Raw genomic sequence first — 17,940 nt, 5'->3', positions numbered from 1 at the left:
CTCCTTAAAGTGAACACCACTGTATCTAAAACATATTTGTTGTACAGAGCTTTTCCTCCGAAATACATTCTAATATGCTTGTTTCTGTTAAAACAAAATGACATCACATTAATGGGTGATAAAGTCAATAAAGTCAATGATTTTGTTGCGACCAAGAAAGAGCACTACTATACTTTATCCTCTATTTTAGATTAAGATCATATTCGAATCAAAATAATGTAGGTCTATAGCAAAATTGCATTTCATTTAAATTAAAACTCTCAAAATCAGTTATATTTCACCAGAATATTTCACTCCAGTTTCACCCTCGTGAAATTATTCCGTAGACGTATAACCTATTTTTTGTGTACTAATAATGTTAAAACACGATTTTTCTATACATTATTTCTTAATTAAAACATTGACTGCTCAAGGTCAAAAGGAGATGAGCAAAACGCTCAAGTTATTCAAGGTTTTCAGCGATCCAAATATTGATAATCTATGGAAAACCACTGAGGTACATGCTCATGCAAGTGATGTTTCACTGTAAAAGGAAAATATATTGTATTTGTAGAAGGTCGTTTTCTCTTTGCATGTGTCACTAAGAGAAATTATATTGAAGATTTAAGTGTAGACATTAAAACATACAATGTATGTCTTTAAAATACAAAAGCAAATTTTTTTTTCCAGCAGTGGACGCATTGGTCGAGAGGGCTAAGACACTTTCCTACGGAGGTGAAGGCCCCTGGTTCGAATCCTGGCTACTCCCATTGCGGTGTGTCCTTGGGCAAGGCACTTTATCACGATTGCCTCAGTCGACCCAGCTGTAAATGAGTACCAACAAATTGCTGGGGGTGAGGTATAATTAGTTTTAACTGTTCTTAATATAGGGTCGCAGAAAAGCTCTATAGAGCTTATGTTAATTGTTTCACAAAGCGACGGTAAATAAAACTTACCTTTACCTTTTTACCTTTAGCTAAAATTTTCAGATTCTAATAAAACACTAGAAAATTTCTCAATGTAACCTTTATGGATTTTTCAAATTTTCATCTGAATCAGAATATAAGCAATAACATGAAGGAAATTTATTAACCAAAGAAATTTATTTCCTATTCTATTCTCCAAGCAGTGACTGCTAGGCATCACAAAATTAGAAATCTGTTCCTGGGTAAAACTCAATTCATTAAAGATAGACAAAGATGATAAATTGTGTTAATGAACAAGTTGTTACCATTTTCCATGGCTTTAAGAAGGGCAGCATGAATTAACATAGGCATCAAATGAACCACAACATCTGCTGGCTTCAGTGATGACAGGAAATGAAGAACCTGGAATACAGAGCAGGTAACATACAGTGTATGCTGACTCAATTTGGAATCGAAAATGTGAGGTCAAGAACAGAGATGTGAGAGTGAGGTAGACTTTCCACAAAAAAAACCTTTTACAAACAGACTGTATCTAATTTATGCCCACTGGATTCCAAATTTTATACTTTCTTTTAAAAGTCTTCTGGGACATTTCCTATAGACATAACCAGCCAAGATAGACTGTAGCTTTCAGTTAACATCAAAGTTCTTTAATATTTTAGGTAGTAATCATAAAAGAAATTCTAAAGAGTTTGACTTAAATGTATGACACTAAAACTACAATAAAATGATAAAAAAAACAAAAGGAAAGTGACCTTCTCAGCTTCCTTTGTCTCATCAAACAGTCTCTTCTGTCTTCTTGCTGGGACTGGTCTGGCAGTTTGCCAAACTTCTACCCACATATTTCCTGGTATCTGCATCCTCTGACTTAGATGACCTTGAAGAAAATTGAAAGATTTTATTGAATTGTCAGGGCTTACTAGTATTTCATGTACATGTTTGTCTAAGAATTATTGAAATAATGACTATTTCGCAAAGAAAATAGCAAATATAATTTGCATTTGTTCAAACCCCCCAAAAAGGAAAAAGGGTAAATTATATCAAAACTATAGAAAAGACATGAAAGAAAAAGAAATTTTCTTTGTTTTAAATGTAAATTAAAATGTCTTTCCCTTGTGAACACCAGATCTTACGATGGCTACACCATTCCTGAAAATATTGAATTACGTGTTTTTAATAAAAAGCATATATTTATAAAAAAACACTGCCAGGAGAACACATCTAATTTGCATAAAAATAAAATATCACAGTAATAACAAGAGGACCATGATGGTCCTGAATCGCTCACCTGTCCCCACATGAACCAGTTTTGAACTGAGTATGACATCGTTTTTTCTTTTATTTGACATAGTGAACTAGTTTTTGAGCTCATGTGACCCAGTTTTGAAATTGACATAGATGTCATCAAGATAAAACTTCTGACCAATTTTCATGAAGATCCATTGAAAAATATTGCCTCTAGAGAGGTCACAAGGTTTTTTTATTATTTGACCTACTGTCCTAGTTATTGAAGGCACGTGACCCAGTTTCGAACTTGACCTAGATATCATCAAGGTGAACATTCTGACCAATTTTCATGAAGATCCATTCAAAAGTATGGCCTCTGGAGAGGTCACAAGGTTTTTCTATTTTTAGACCTACTGACTTAGTATTTGACCACAGCTGACCCAGTTTCGAACTTAATCTAGATATCACCAAGATGAACATTCAGACGAATTTTTATACAGATCCCTTGAAAAATATGGCCTCTAGACAGGTCACAAGGTTATTTTATTATTTAACCTACTGACCTAGTTATTGACTGCATATGACCCAGTTTCAAACTTGACCTAGATATCATTAAGATGAACATTCTGACCAATTTTCATGAAGATCCATTCGAAAGTATGGCCTCTAGAGAGGTCACAAGGTTTTTCTATTTTTAGAACTACTGACCTAGTTTTTGACCACAGCTGACACAGTTTCGAACTTGACCTAGATATCATCAAGATGAACATTCAGACCAACTTTCATACAGATCAAATGAAAAATATGGCCTCTAGAGAGGTCACAAGGCTTTTTTTATTATTTAACCTACTGACCTAGTTACTGATGGCGTGTGACCCACTTTCGAACTTGACCTAAATATCATCAAGGTGAACACACTGATCAATTTTTATGAAGATCCATTCACAAGTATGGCCTCTAGAGAGGTCACAAGGTTTTTCTGTTTTTAGACTACTGACCTAGTTTTTGACCGCACGTGACCCAGTTTCAAACCTGACCTAGATATCATCAAGATGAACATTCAGACCAACCTTCATACAGATCCCTTGAAAAATATGGCCTCTAGAGAGGTCACAAGGTTTTTCTATTACTTGACCTACTGACATAGTTTTTGAAGGCACATGACCCTGTTTTAAACTTGACCTAGATATCATCAAGGTGAACATTCTGACCAATTTTCATGAAGATCTTTGGAAATACATGGCCTCTAGAGAGGTCACAAGGTTTTTCTATTTTTAGACCTACTGACCTAGTTTTTGAAGGCACGTGACCCAGTTTCGAACTTGACCTAGATATCATCAAGGTGAACATTCTGACCAATTTTCATTAAGACCCCATGAAAAATGTGACCTCTAGATTGGTCACAAGCAAAAGTTTACGCACTCACGGACAGACGGACGACGGACGCTGCTCGATCACAAAAGCTCACCTTGTCACTTTTTGACAGGTGAGCTAAAAACTCCAAGCCTGTGGTATAAATCTGATGTTTGAGTTTATCACATACCTTCTACTTTAACATCTCCATTTTCATCTTCAACAGTTTCTTCAATCCAATCTCTGGGAGAATACCATCTTACAAAGTCTTCAAGGACACAACCAGGATTAGCTGACTTTAATACAAATAACAAAAAACATTTAAATGATTCAGTCAACAGTGCTGTTTGTTTTGTTAGGTTAACGGCCATTTTTGAACAGTATTCAAATTACTTAGAGTGATCACATAAGCTAACAAGTATTTTTCTGAATGAACTTCCCTACATTTAGTAATGGTGGAGGCAAATAAATTTTGGCAGACTGTCTTCAGTCAATCATTACATAGAATAAACACCTCACCTAAGATTCCAACCCACATCTTCATCATTAAAAGCATGCTGGGTTGAATGTATTGAACTAACCGTGCTGACCAATCAGGCACTGACGGCTCCTAGGCTGACTCAAGCACTGACGGCTCCTAGGCTGACTCAAGCACTGACGGCTCCTAAGCTGACTCAAGCAATTCATGTAATCCTAAAGAAGTTTTCCTTATATTTTCTATGTTTGATTGCTCAAGCATTTGAACTCATTCCCTTGCCACTTTGAGCAATTGGTGTTCCAATGTAAATACTTTTATAGTGGTGTACATGATTTTTTCCAACTATAGGTACAGTAAGGAAACAATAAATGGATACTGCTAAGATTTAAATATAATCTTGCTGTGTATAGGCTGGAAACTGTTATATAAAAATAACAAAATGTCTGTACCTTAAATGACTCCATATCTGACAAGAGACAAGCACTCTGCATCCTGGCCCTCAACTCTGCTCCTTCTGCAGATGTCCCAAGTCTATAAAGTGTGTTAAAATATCTTGTTCATGCATATCATTTATTAAAACTGATAAAACTTTCTTAAATTTCACATACATATTTATTACATCAAAATAAAATACCAGTATTAAAACAAGAATACTGTCAAGCATGCATAGCGTATTTCCCTCACAAATGAGTTAGAATAAAATTAAATCATTCAAAAAAGTCTGACATGAAAGTTCCAATAATATGCAAATGTCTACTTCGTGTTGATGACGTTTACCAAATTTCATTTGAGCTGGATGGAAACTGTAGGAGGAGTTGAGTACACATGGTACATATGTTATAGTAGTTGTAGCATGGTTTAATCCAAAAAGGGGCATAACTAATAAAACAATCATCAGATATAAAAGTTCCAACAATATGTGCCTGTCCACTTCCTGTTGATGTACTATATCAAGTTTCATTCAGACTGGGTTGGAACTCTTGGATGTTGAGTACACAAAATTCAGATGCAGTTGTTATATTGCTAAGTCCAGAAAAAGTGGAACAACTTAAACCAGAGCGCGCTCGACTATTTGAAGAATTAATTGAAGAATGGTGTCAAAATATTACCACAGATATTCAGACAAAGAAAACAAGAGGGTCATGATGACCCTGGATCGCTCACCTGAGTAATATGAGCTATATGTTTCAAATGCCAATTTTACCCCGGGGGTCATGATTTGAACAAAGTTTTTAGAAGTCTACAAGGCAATGTTACATATCAAATCTAAGATCTAGGCCTTCTGGTTTATTTTTAGCAAATTTATGAAGATTTCCCTATGTACAATCAAGTAACCCCTGGGGCTGGGTCAATTTGACCCTGTTGGGTCAAGATTTGAACAAATTTTGTAGAGGTCCACTAGGCAATGCTAAAATGTCAAATATCTAAGCTCTAGGCCTTCTGGTTTATTCTTAGAAAATTTTGAAGATTTTTCTATGTACAATCAAGTAACCCCATGGGGCGGGGCCAATTTGACCCCGGGAAAGGTCATGATCTGAACAAAGTTTTTAGAAGTCTACTAGGCAATGTTACATATCAAATATCTAAGACCTAGGCCTTCTGGTTTATTTTTAGAAATTTATGAAGATTTCCCTATGTACAATCAAGTAACCCCTGGGGCTGGGTCATTTTGACCTTGGGGGTCAAGCTTGAACAAATTTTGTAGGGGTCCACTAGGCAATGCTTCATGTCAATATCTAAGCTCTAGGCCTTCTGGTTTATTTTTAGAAAATTTGAAGATTTTTCTATGTACAATCAAGTAACCCCATGAGGCGGGGGTCATGATTTGAACAAATTTTGTAGAAGTCTACTAGGTAATGCTATATGTCAAATACCTAAGATCTAGGCCTTCTGGTTTATTTTTAGAAATTTTTTGAAGATTTTCCTATGTAAAATCAAGTAACCCCATGGGGCGGGATCAATTTTGACCCCAGGGGTCATGATTTGAACAAATGTTGTAGAGGTCCACTAGGCAATGCTACATGTGAAATATCTAAGCTCTAGGCCTTCTGGTTTACTTTTAAAAATTTTGAAGATTTTCCTATGTAAAATCAAGTGACCCCCTGGACAGGGTCAATTTTGACCCCGGGTCATGATTTGAATAACTTTAGTAGAGGTCCACTAGGCAATGCTACATGTCAAATATCTAAGCTCTAGGGCTTCTGGTTTTTGAAAAGAAGATTTTTTAAGATTTTCCTATGTAAAATCAAGTAACCCCATGGGGCGGGGTCAATTTTGACCCCAGGGTCATGATTTGAACAAATTTGGTAGAGGTCCACTAGGAAATGCTTCAAACCAAATATCTAAGCTCTAGGGCTTCTGGTTTTTGAGAAGAAGATTTTTTTAAGTTTTTCCTTTTGGTTGCCATGGCAACCAGAGTTCTGCATGGAATTCAATTCTTTGAATAATTTTGAAAGGGGGCCACCCAAGGATCATTCCTGTGAAGTTTGGTGTAATTCTGCCCAGTGGTTTTCAAGAAAAGATTTTTTAGAAATTGTTGACGGGCGACGCACGGCGGACATCAAGCGGTCACAATAGCTCACTTTGTCACTTTGTGACAGGTGAGCTAAAAATGTGGCTTCTTGTCCCTGAAGATCAATGTGACTATAACAATAATTTTCGAAGAACATCTCTACATACTGAAGAGCGTCGACACATGACTCAACAATTCTGATTGGTCAAACACAGATTTCACACTGTCAGATAGAGTCCATGAAAAGAATTCTTCGAGAAAAAGAAACCTTGGTCAGTCACTCCGCTACACTCCTTTTCCCTTCCTATTGGTTTCTTTTCCATTTCCCTTCCTATTGGTTTCTTTTCCGTTTCCCTTCCTATCGATTTCTTTTTCACAAAGAATTCACTTAATAAACTCTATCTATAACATAGCACTAAATGCCTTCTGTTTTACAGCCTTACTTACACTTCATACTTAATAGACTCAGAGTTTTTTTTATGATAGCACTCACTGACTCACTTTTTCTTTACCCAACAAATGCAATTACCTGAAACTACACTCTAATTTCAAAATTCTAGAGGGATGCCACCAAGAGATGTCCCCAAAGTGTCCCTGACATAACAAGAGGACCATGATGGTCCTGAATTACTCACCTCTTCCCACATGACCCAGTTTGACCCAGTTTTGAGTATGACGTCGTTTTTTCTATTATTTGACATAGTGACCTAGTTTTTGAGCTCATGTGACCCAGTTTTAAACTTGACCTAGATATTATCAAGATAAAAATTCTGACCAATTTTCATGAAGATCCATTGAAAAATATGGTCTCTAGAGAGGTCACAAGGTTTTTCTATTATTTGACCTATGGACCTAGTTTTCGAAGGTACGTGACCCTGTTTTCAACTTTATCTAGATATTAACAAGGTGAACATTCTCACTAATTTTCATGAAGATCTCATGAAAAATATGGCCTCTAGAGAGGTCACAAGGTTTTTTATTTTTATACCTACTGACCTAGTTTTTGACCCCACGTGACCCAGTTTCAAAAATGACCTAGATATCATCAAGGTGAACATTCAGATCAATTTTCATGAAGATCCATTGAAAAATATGGCCTCTAGAGAGGTCAAAAGATTTTAATTATTTTAGACCTACTGACCTAGTTTTTAACCGCAGTTGACCCACTTTCAAACTTGACCTAGATATCATCAAGATGAACCTTCAGACCAACTTTCATACAGATCCCATGAAAGATGGCCTCTAGAGAGGTCATAAGGTTTTTTATTATTTGACCTACTGACCTAGTTTTTTAAGGCAGGTGACCAGTTTCAAACTTGACCTAGATATCATCAAGATGAACATTCTGACCAATTTTCATGAAGATCAATTCAAGGGTATGGCCTCCAGAGAGGTCACAAGGTTTTTCTGTTTTAAGACCTACTGTCCTAGGTTTTGATCGCAGTTGACCCAGTTTCAAACTTGACCTATATATCATCAAGAAAAACAGTCAGACCAACTTTCATACAGATCCCATGAAAAATATGGCCTCTAGAGAGGTCACAACGTTTTTTCGTTATTTGACCTACTGACCTACTTTTTGAAGGCACGTGACCCACTTTCAAACTTGACCTAGATATCACCAAGATGAACATTCAGACCAACTTTCATACAGATCCCATGAAAAATATGGCCTCTAGAGAGGTCACAAGGTTTTTCTATTATTTGACCTCTGACCTAGTTTTTGAGGGCACGTGACCCAGTTTCGAAGTTGACCTAGATATCATAAAGATGAACATTCAAACCAATTTTCAAGAAGATCTCTGAAATATATGGCCTCTCAAGGGTCACAAGGGTTTTTCTATTCAAGACCTACTGACCTAGTTTTTGACGGCACGTGACCCAGTTTGGAACTTGACCTAGATATCATCAAGATGAACATTCCGACCAACTTTCATACAGATCCATGAAAATATGGCCTTTAGAGAGGTCACAAGGTTTTTCTATTATTTGACCTACTGACCCAGGGCCCACACTGGGCTGAAAAAAGTTGGAGCCACTTTTTTTCTCGGGAACGGTAGGGAGGATGCTGCAGAGGTTTCCCTTCCGCGGCGTGTTTGAAAATTTTTGTTACTTCCTAAGCAAATGGTGATATTCTAGCTATATAGGGGGACTTTTGAATGAAAGTGGGTATAACTCTTAAGCAAGTTTTGTATTTTAAAATGTTGTTGGATTTTTTGAAGCAACCTGTCTGAAATATTTTTCCATTACAGCTTCTTTTTGTTGTGGGGCCCACTATGTAAATGCATGGCCCGGGGCTGTGTTTTTGGTGCTCTGTGCTTCCGAGAAATCTACCCTGATACAGGATTACATTTCAAATCCATTCCTAACTTTTAAATACATTCAAAAAGCTTGGCAAACACTTTTACTAATTACTTACTAAGATCACAGACACGGGTCCAGTGTATTTTTTTTTTTTTTTTTTGATTAATATAAAAAAACAACCTTTTTTCACACAAATATGCTTTTCTTACGTTAGTCAAATGAAAAAAAAATGAAAAAATAAATGATGACAAAAATCCGGTCAGTGTCGTGTATGATATTGTGACCGGATTTTTTGTCATCATTTTTTTTTCATTTGACTAACATATAAAAAGTATATTTGTGTGAAAAAAATGGATTTTTATATTAAACAAAAAATACACTGGACCCGTGCCTGTGACTAAGATACTGTCTGACGGTGGCGACAACGTTAAAAATTCATCAAACCATTCATTATTTTGCAGATTTATTTATTAATTATTTGATCCATGGAAATTAAAGGCATCAATCATTTAATCTGCCGTAATGACAACAAAACAAAAAGATTATTTTAACCCGATAATCGGTTGCTAATGGATTGCAAATTGCATCTTCTCGCGTGTCAAGATGCTTATTACACATTGTAAAGTAAACGCAGACTGGGTAGTACTATCCCGAAGTAAGTTAATTTTATAAGGTAAAATTATCGGAACCAGTCAACTGTTTTTTTAAAATAATTTCTCGGAGGTTACGATTTAGAACGTCTGAAACAAAATGGCGGTCCAAATTACGAACATTTTTTCATTTTCGCCACTCGCGATTTTTCTTCGCCACTTTCATCGCAGATTCGCCAAATGGCTCGAGTGGCGAACGACAGCGTGGGCTCTGCTGACCTAGTTTTTGACGGCACGTGACCCACTTTCGAACTTGACCTACATATCATCAAGGTGAACGTTCTGACCAAATTTCATGAAGATCTTATGAAATATATGGCCTCTAGAGAGGTCACAAGGTTTTTCTATTTTTAGATCTACTGACCTAGTTTTTGACGGCACGTGACCCAGTTTCGAACTTGACCTAGATATCATCAAGGTGAACATTCCGACCAATTTTCATGAAGATCTTGTGAAATATATGGCCTCTAGAGAGGTCACAAGGTTTTTCTATTTTTAGACCTACTGACCTAGTTTTTGAAGGCACGTGACCCACTTTCGAAGTTGACCTAGATATCATCAAGATGAACATTCTGACCAACTTTCATAAAGATCCCATGAAAAATGTGACCTCTAGAGTGGTCACAAGCAAAAGTTTACGGACGCACGGACAGACGACGGACACCGCGTGATCACAAAAGCTCACCTTGTCACTTTGTGACAGGTGAGCTAAAAATAGATTATACAAAAAATGTTCCTGTATTTGTGGATTTCGATAAGTCTTGCACTAAATGGCAATGTGTGAACCAATTTCAAAGTCCAAAAAGGGCCGTATTTCAGCCAAAATAGTTGTCAGAGTTATGTACTCTTGCCTACAGATGGCAATCATGATGATAAACAAGTGTTCAAAGTTTAAAAGCAATATGTCAAATAGTTTGACAAAACGTGGACTTGTATGAAAACGGAACAAATTTCCAAGTCTTATAAGGGCTATAATTCAGCCAAAATAGATGACAGAGTTATGTACTCTTTCCTACAGATAGAGACTATTATACTGAACAAGTGATAAAAGTTTCAAAGCCATATGTCAAACACTTTACACAAAATATGAACTGGTACGAAAAACTTAACCAAGATTTCTAAGTCAAAAGGGGCCATTATTCAGCCAAAATCCTTGACGGAGTTATGTACTCTTGCCTATAACTGGATATGGTGATGGTTAACAGGTGCTGAAAGTTTCAAAGCTTTATCTCAAAAGACTTTGTCAAAATATGAACTGGTATGAAAAACTTAACCAAGATTTCTAAGTTGAAAAGGGCCATAATTCAGCCAAAATCCTTGATGGAGTTATGTACTCTTGCCTATAACTGGCCATGGTGATGGTAAACAAGTGTTGAAAGTTTCAAAGCTTTACCTCAAATGACTTTGTCAAAATATGAACTGGTACGAAAAACTTAACCATGATTTCTAAGTCAAAAGGGGCCGTAATTCAGCCAAAATCCTTGATGGAGTTATGTGCTCCTGCCTATAACTGGCCATGGTGATGGTAAACAAGTGTTGAAAGTTTCAAAGCTTTATCTCAAAAGACTTTGTCAAAATGTGGACTGGTACGAAAAACTTAACCTGACATGAAAGTTCTGATACCATGCATATGTCCACTTCAAGATGATGGTGTATAACAAATTTCATTTGAACTGGATGCAAAATATAAGTGGCACTGATTCCACAAGAAGTGTGATTGATGGACAAAATGACTGACAGACTGGTAGTACACTATATGCCTCAAGAATCTTCCACACCAGGCCATTACAAACATGACTCATCCTTTTATCCTACTTCTCCTGACAAATGATCAAAATTTGGTATTATTAACCACTTACATTGAGCTAGAATTTCAAAAATTAACAGAAAACAGAAAATATTTTTAACAAAAGTAAGATTTAATATTCTGAATCAACTGAAATACTAACTTTGCAAGAACTTCAGCATGTTCTTCCAACATATCTTCGGTCATTGGAGCTGGCTCCTGTGTTATTGGTATGTACATTTTTTCTTCACAATTTACCAACTTTAACTCTTGGAAAGGTGCCAGCCTTCCTTCTGGTTTATAGGAATAGCTCTCCTTAAATGCTGAGTCACTTACTACAGAAACATTGCTAACACTTTGTCTTTGCTCAGAACCAGTCATTTCTCTTATTTGAGACTCAGTCAATGATGTATTTAGAGAACTAGTCTGTGAAGTATTGACTGGTTCACATTCCATTTCAGTTTCAGTCTGGTTATCATCATTATCAACAGACTGGCTTTCATTACCAGTTTCTGTAGTCTGTTCTCTGCTGAAGTATCTTCATCTTTTTCACCAGACTGGTTATTCTCATCATCATTACACTCAAAGAATTCATCTTCATCACTAGACTCTCCTGAACTTGCAAGTCTTGGGAACCAGTCTTATTTAAACTTTTTATTGCACTTGGTTTTCTCGATTTTTCTGCACTGTCACTTGACTGGTGTCCAGATGCCCCAGCCTGATTCATGTCACAATCATTCTGTCCAGCACTGTTATCTGATTGGATATTGAAAGCATCCTCTTGAGACATTGACCTTGACACCTGTGAAGTTGATGGGCCCCTGTACGGGGAATTTGGAGGTGAGTCAAGTTCCCCTGTATAACCTTTATGAAGTTGTTCCCTTTTTTTCTTATGTTCTATACAGCAATTTAACATCTGAAACAGAATATATGAATAATGTTTATATTTATTTAAAAGTAAACCTGGCACTGTTGAAAATAGAGGACTTTCATACTAATTTAACAATCTTTTTGAGAATCATATCACAGTAAACTGTAACATAGTTCCATAGAACATCTTATATATTTTAAATTTGTCGATACTTAAGTAGCCCATCTGCCTCATCATACATTCAGCATTATCAATATATGCTAAAATGGCTTTTTAGGTAATATGTTGCATAATAATATATTTTAAACAAGGGAGTGGAAACTCAAGAAAATATTTTTTTACCTGTAATTTTTGATGGAGTAAACAAGATCCTAAATTTGGAGGTCCCTTTTCTAACCTGTAATAAAAAGGCTATTGCATTTTTATGAAACAAATACTGTGAAATCATTAATATTCGTGGGGGACTAATTTTCGTGGATTTCGTGGTTGAGTCAATCCACGAAATTTCATCCCAACAAACAAGTAAAATTCCCATATATTTTATGTTCAAAAGTTGAAATCCACAAATTCATATCCCCACGAATTGCCGTTTTGTCCAAAACCATGAAAATCTATGCCCACGAAATTAAATAATTTCACAGTATCCAAGCAACAAAATAATTACACAAGAAACCTGTAACAGTGACAAAGCAAATAAATCTTACAATGTATAAATATTTTCTAAAAGTGGTTTGTGTTTCTGATGCTTAGATTAAGTATAACACTGTTATTTTTCAACAGTAGCATTTGAGATTCATTTATGAAATTGATTTATAGATATTATTGGCAGTCAGCTAATTAACCAAGTGCTCCTAAATACAGGTAATACTCACTGGAAAACAAAAGAAACAGAGGCAGAGAATGAACTAGCACCAACACTATGCAATCCATTTTGTAAAATAGCCTTGCAAGTCATATCAGTATTTTTATATTGGTATAACAGCCTGTTTTATACAGTGTTTTAGTTATATAACAGCAGGCAGTTTACCTAACTATTGACACTGGTGTCTGCACCACGACTACCTTGTTCTCTGCGAGTAAACTGACAAACACCCCATATTGGTAGGAAAAATAACTCCAGATATAACAGTCTCTTTTCAAATGGTAATGTAGATCTTCTCAAAGCTCAGGGGTCAAACTTGTGACCTCCTGATACAAGGTGCTTCTCCCACAGAGCTTATAGTGTGTGCTTAACTTAGTAAATAAGTAAAACAAATACAATGTACCCTTCTATAAAGTAGTTATGTTCCCATCTGTATCTCATCTCTAGTACAAACTCTTGCCATATCTGGGCCACAGCAAACAGACCACCACGGTTGTGATTCAACACACACAGACATATAGACAGCTTGTGTAACAGTCCATCTACTGGTGCTGACTTTAACTGTTTGGGGAGTTCCTGTAAAAACAATGAGGAAAATTACCTTACCAGTAAATATTTATCAGGGCTTGTTCAACTTTGTACTCAAACTGAACTTGACGAGTTATCATTTGACATAGTATAGTGAAAGATGATCAATAAAACATCAACAGGTACAGCACCAACGCTGATTCAAGCAATTTATATGCTACAAAACGATTTTCCTTATACTTTCTATGTTTGGATCAGTCAAAATGTGATAACTCAGGCATTTTGGTAATCCCAAAGAGACTTCAAGAGGTCAGAGTTTTATGGAACTTAATACTTTACATCGTTCTCTTTCTATTTTTAAACAAATTTGAAGACAATAATTGGATTTACAATCACCTTTCCAACAAAGCTAATTTCCATATTTACTGAAGAGCATTTTGTTTGGAAACTGTGGTGAACGGATCACAGTTTCAGTGAAATTAAGTTAACTAATATTATGCTATAATGTTTGGATGTCAAGGCATTAACATAGATAGAGTCACTTACTGTGAAATCATTAATATTCTTTGGGGACTAATTTTCGTGGATTTCGTGGTTGAGTCAATCCACGAAAGTTAATTCCAACAAACAAATAAAATTCCAATTCATTTTATGTTCAAAAGTTGAAATCCACAAATTCATATCCCATGAAATTGCCGTCTTGACCAAAACCATGAAATTTAATGCCACAAAATTAAATGATTTTACAGTATCACAAAGTACAGATGCTTTGGCTGAAAGGTCATAAGGGGTATATTATCATGTGAAGCTGATACTGCATTCTTTATTACTGTATGGGCTGAAAGTTAATTCTATGGCTCAAAAAAAAAAACAACAAAGGTCAGGCTTTGAAAAGATATATGCATAAATGGATTTATGCCAGATGTATATTAGCTTTGATCTTTCTTTTATAAATGATATAAACTGAAGGAAATGAACTGGCAATATCTGCATTAAAAATGTCTTCAATGCCACTTTGAAAATAAAGCAAAGATGAAAGCCATACTTTACTTAACTTAGAAACAGTGTTTATAATTGATGTGCATATATTATGGTTTGCTTTCATTCTGCAGCAATCACTGTACAATTAGCCTATAGTAATTTCATTTAATTATTGATAAGTTAAAATTGCGTAAACTTGTACATCCTTGATAAGACATCAGCATGCACAATTCACATAGATGAATTACCCTGACAGTCTGAGAGGTCTGCAGAGTTGTGTTTGTCTCCGCACTATCTGACTTGTCTACAGACATTGGTTTGGCTGCATCAGGGAACAGGAACTGAAAATACACACAGTAACCTTTGTTTTATAAAAACATGGATATACAGGGTTACATTTATATCAAATAGTTTTCTATGCTGTGATCTCAGCCCACCAGTTTCCCATGTATATGGCATGCTACTCCTACTTAGTTTTATGCTATGGTGAATTACATACTTATTACCTACATAGTGCCTATATATGACCTTTATAACCATACAGTGGGACTAAAAGCATCCCTTCCTAGAGTACATCTTTACTAGCACATCCTAGCTCATGCTGGCCTGGGGTTGTGGCATAATCAAAGAATGTTCACTCACTTGCACAATTTCTCTTTTTTTGAAGCATCTCTGACTTTGCTTGTTTGTGATACATATGGTATAAATTAAGGAATGTTCCATTATTTACTTGTACAATTTGGTCCAGAAGTATCACATAGGAACATCCTTGTTCTTGCTAGTTTGTTTCTGGGGTAGTGATACAAATGGCATGAATGATGGGATGTTCCTTCCTGACTTGTATTGACCCAAGAGTTCGACTAGTAACTACTGGAATATCGCTGGTGTTGTGAGATATACTACACTAATGAAGGAATGTTCCAGTACTTACTTGCAGAATCTGGTCCAGAAGTTCCCCCTGTATGGGAGCATCCCTGGTTTTGGTTGCCTGTTTCTGTGGTTGTGAGACATATGATGTTAATGAAGGAATGTTGTATCCAACTGATGGCTCGGTCAACTTCTGAAGAGCATTGCTTATTTCTCCCGCAGAATCTAAAATATATACAAAACTGATTGTATACTCTATGATGGTCATTCAGAGATACCTCGTTAATAGTTATAAGATAGCATGAGCTGCCAGAGGAATAAAAGGTATGACTGGATATCGGTTTATAGGACTCTGGTGCTCTCACTTTCTGTCACTGTATGCTAATTTGTTACTTTATGACAAGTTCAACTTTCATATTACCTTGGGTATGGGAGTGAGTAACGCCAGGAGGGTAAAGATACTACAAACATCATCAAGAGACACATAAAAGAAACTGAAGTAAAAAAAAAATCAGTGCATTTTTCAGAGAGGGGAGAGTAGGAGGGGTAAGGTATTGATTACATTCAAAATGAAACCGCAAGTGGACAACTTCACCTGCTGAACAACATTCCGATTTTCAATAACTCCAATTAAAATACATTTTTGAGATTTTTATTACATTTTGTTGTATTTGTGACACAAACTTTTGGGCCCTTAATGCATATTTTTGACTTACTGTACATATTTTAGTGAGGTCAAAATTGCAGTTTGTTTTATTCTTTTTAAAATGATACTACCTGTATATGGGAAACACAGAACATAACCACAGTTCCTAAATATGACTGCTTTAATTTGCTATGTTGAGGAAGGTCTGTATGATGACAAGATTTTCTTGATTTGCATTATATTAATGCTTGATATTCACATGAGGATTAAAGTTCCCAAGGTACGGGACCTCACAAATTTAGTGGAAATTAACCCTTCACAAATATTTCTGCTTTTACAGTAGTCAAAGGCCATAACTTTGGTCGTGCAGAATAATATCCCAAACAAAATCACACAGATGCATAATTTCATATTACGAGGGTTCAACGCAATAAGGGCGTATCTGCATATAGTTATTATATGTAGATACGCCCTTATTGTGTTGAACCCTCGCTGAATAACAATCCTGTAATGTTTCGTGACTCTAGGTCATACACTTTTTGAAATACATGTGGCACAAACTTTTTGGCCTTTTATAAATACTTCTGACAGTAAAGGGCTATAGCTCTGGTCTTAATAACTGATCCAAATCAAAACAATAGATGCACAACTTCCGATGCTAGAGAGCGTGAGAGATGTTGCACATTTCATTACCTCTTATAAACAGACACAATCAAACCAAGTCTGCTATTATTCTTCTTGGCTGAATTTTGGCATCATAATCCCCAGCATTCTCCAGATATTGATTATAAACCATTTTCAAACTATCATTATGCCCTTGACCTTTGGTGTATTGACCCTAAAACGATGGGAATCATCTACTGACTATAATCAACAACCCTATGTCAATAAAACATCCAAGCATTCTATACAGTTAATGATTGTAACCCAAACATTGCATGGATCAACTAACTGACGAACCAGAAAAAATATACCACTTCTTTACTGAGAAACGCGATGAACATTTAAATATGTACTCAAGTGTCAACTGAACTTTTTTTTAAATGACACAAAAGTAAAGAAAAGGTATTTTAAGGATTTCCCCCTGTTTTTTGACGATGCTAGAAGACTCATGTTACACCCCAGCATGTTAAGATGACTAACTTACTGCAATTTATAGATGAATGCTTAAATTCATAGGCTATTATAATAAAATAGAGCTTAAATGAAAAGCATTCACTTTATTTCATTTTTTCTACCAGCTGAAGAGTAATATGTCAAGAAAAAAAATCTATCACTGGTTGAAGGTGTGAATGGAAATATCTGGCTCTCGGAGATTGTTTATATTGGACAACTACCATAATGTTTGTCTAGATTACAAAACATATTTAACTCATGATAAAAAAGGCGTTTAATCAAATTGTTCAGTTTCAGTTTTGTGATTGCATATGTCATGTTTTGTTATTTTCGTACATATCTGCGATGTGTCACATGTTTAATTGTAAAGTGCCATTGAACGTATATTCCATATGAAAAGGGCGCTCAACAAATCTGGTATAATAATAATAATAATAATAGTGATCAAACAGAATCTTACCACTTTCTCTCATTTCTGAGCCAAATCCTCCAATCAGCTGGTCTAATGTCTCTTTTCTGTGGCACAGTGCCAAAAAATTAATCAGATACTCTCCTGAAATAAAGGAAGAAATATGCAAGAATTATATACAAGAAAACCCATGTACATTCAAACCTGTGCTAAAAAAACATGCCCAAATTTCAAGAACAAGAGGACCATGATGGTCCTGAATCGCTCACCTATCTCCACATGACCCAGTGTTCAACTGAGTATGACATCGTTATTTCTATTATTTGACATAGTGACCTAGTTTTTGAGCATATGTGACCTAGATATCATCAAGATAAAAAATTCTGACCAATTTTCATGAAGATCCATTGAAAAATATGGCCTCTAGAGAGGTCACAAGGTTTTT

At 35.8% G+C, this 17,940-nt stretch overlaps 1 protein-coding gene across 1 annotated transcript in view; it reads right to left on the bottom strand.

Moving 5' to 3' along the window:
- The window catches only part of LOC128555024 (rab3 GTPase-activating protein catalytic subunit-like), a gene marked incomplete at its 5' end in the record, with an annotated part of 30,870 nt that extends 13,231 nt beyond the window's left edge, over window positions 1-17,639 (bottom strand). Inside the window, 11 exon segments of the mRNA XM_053536376.1 lie at window positions 1,211-1,307; window positions 1,661-1,782; window positions 3,676-3,781; window positions 4,413-4,494; window positions 11,379-11,730; window positions 11,732-12,131; window positions 12,429-12,483; window positions 13,352-13,524; window positions 14,706-14,798; window positions 15,389-15,549; window positions 17,547-17,639. Coding sequence (XP_053392351.1) covers window positions 1,211-1,307; window positions 1,661-1,782; window positions 3,676-3,781; window positions 4,413-4,494; window positions 11,379-11,730; window positions 11,732-12,131; window positions 12,429-12,483; window positions 13,352-13,524; window positions 14,706-14,798; window positions 15,389-15,549; window positions 17,547-17,639 — 1,734 coding nt within the window.
- Window positions 17,640-17,940: the final 301 nt, after the last annotated feature.

The sequence above is a fragment of the Mercenaria mercenaria genome, unplaced genomic scaffold (assembly GCF_021730395.1).
Source record: "Mercenaria mercenaria strain notata unplaced genomic scaffold, MADL_Memer_1 contig_954, whole genome shotgun sequence".
NCBI lineage: Eukaryota > Metazoa > Mollusca > Bivalvia > Venerida > Veneridae > Mercenaria > Mercenaria mercenaria.
This window is presented reverse-complemented; position numbering and strand designations above follow the sequence as displayed.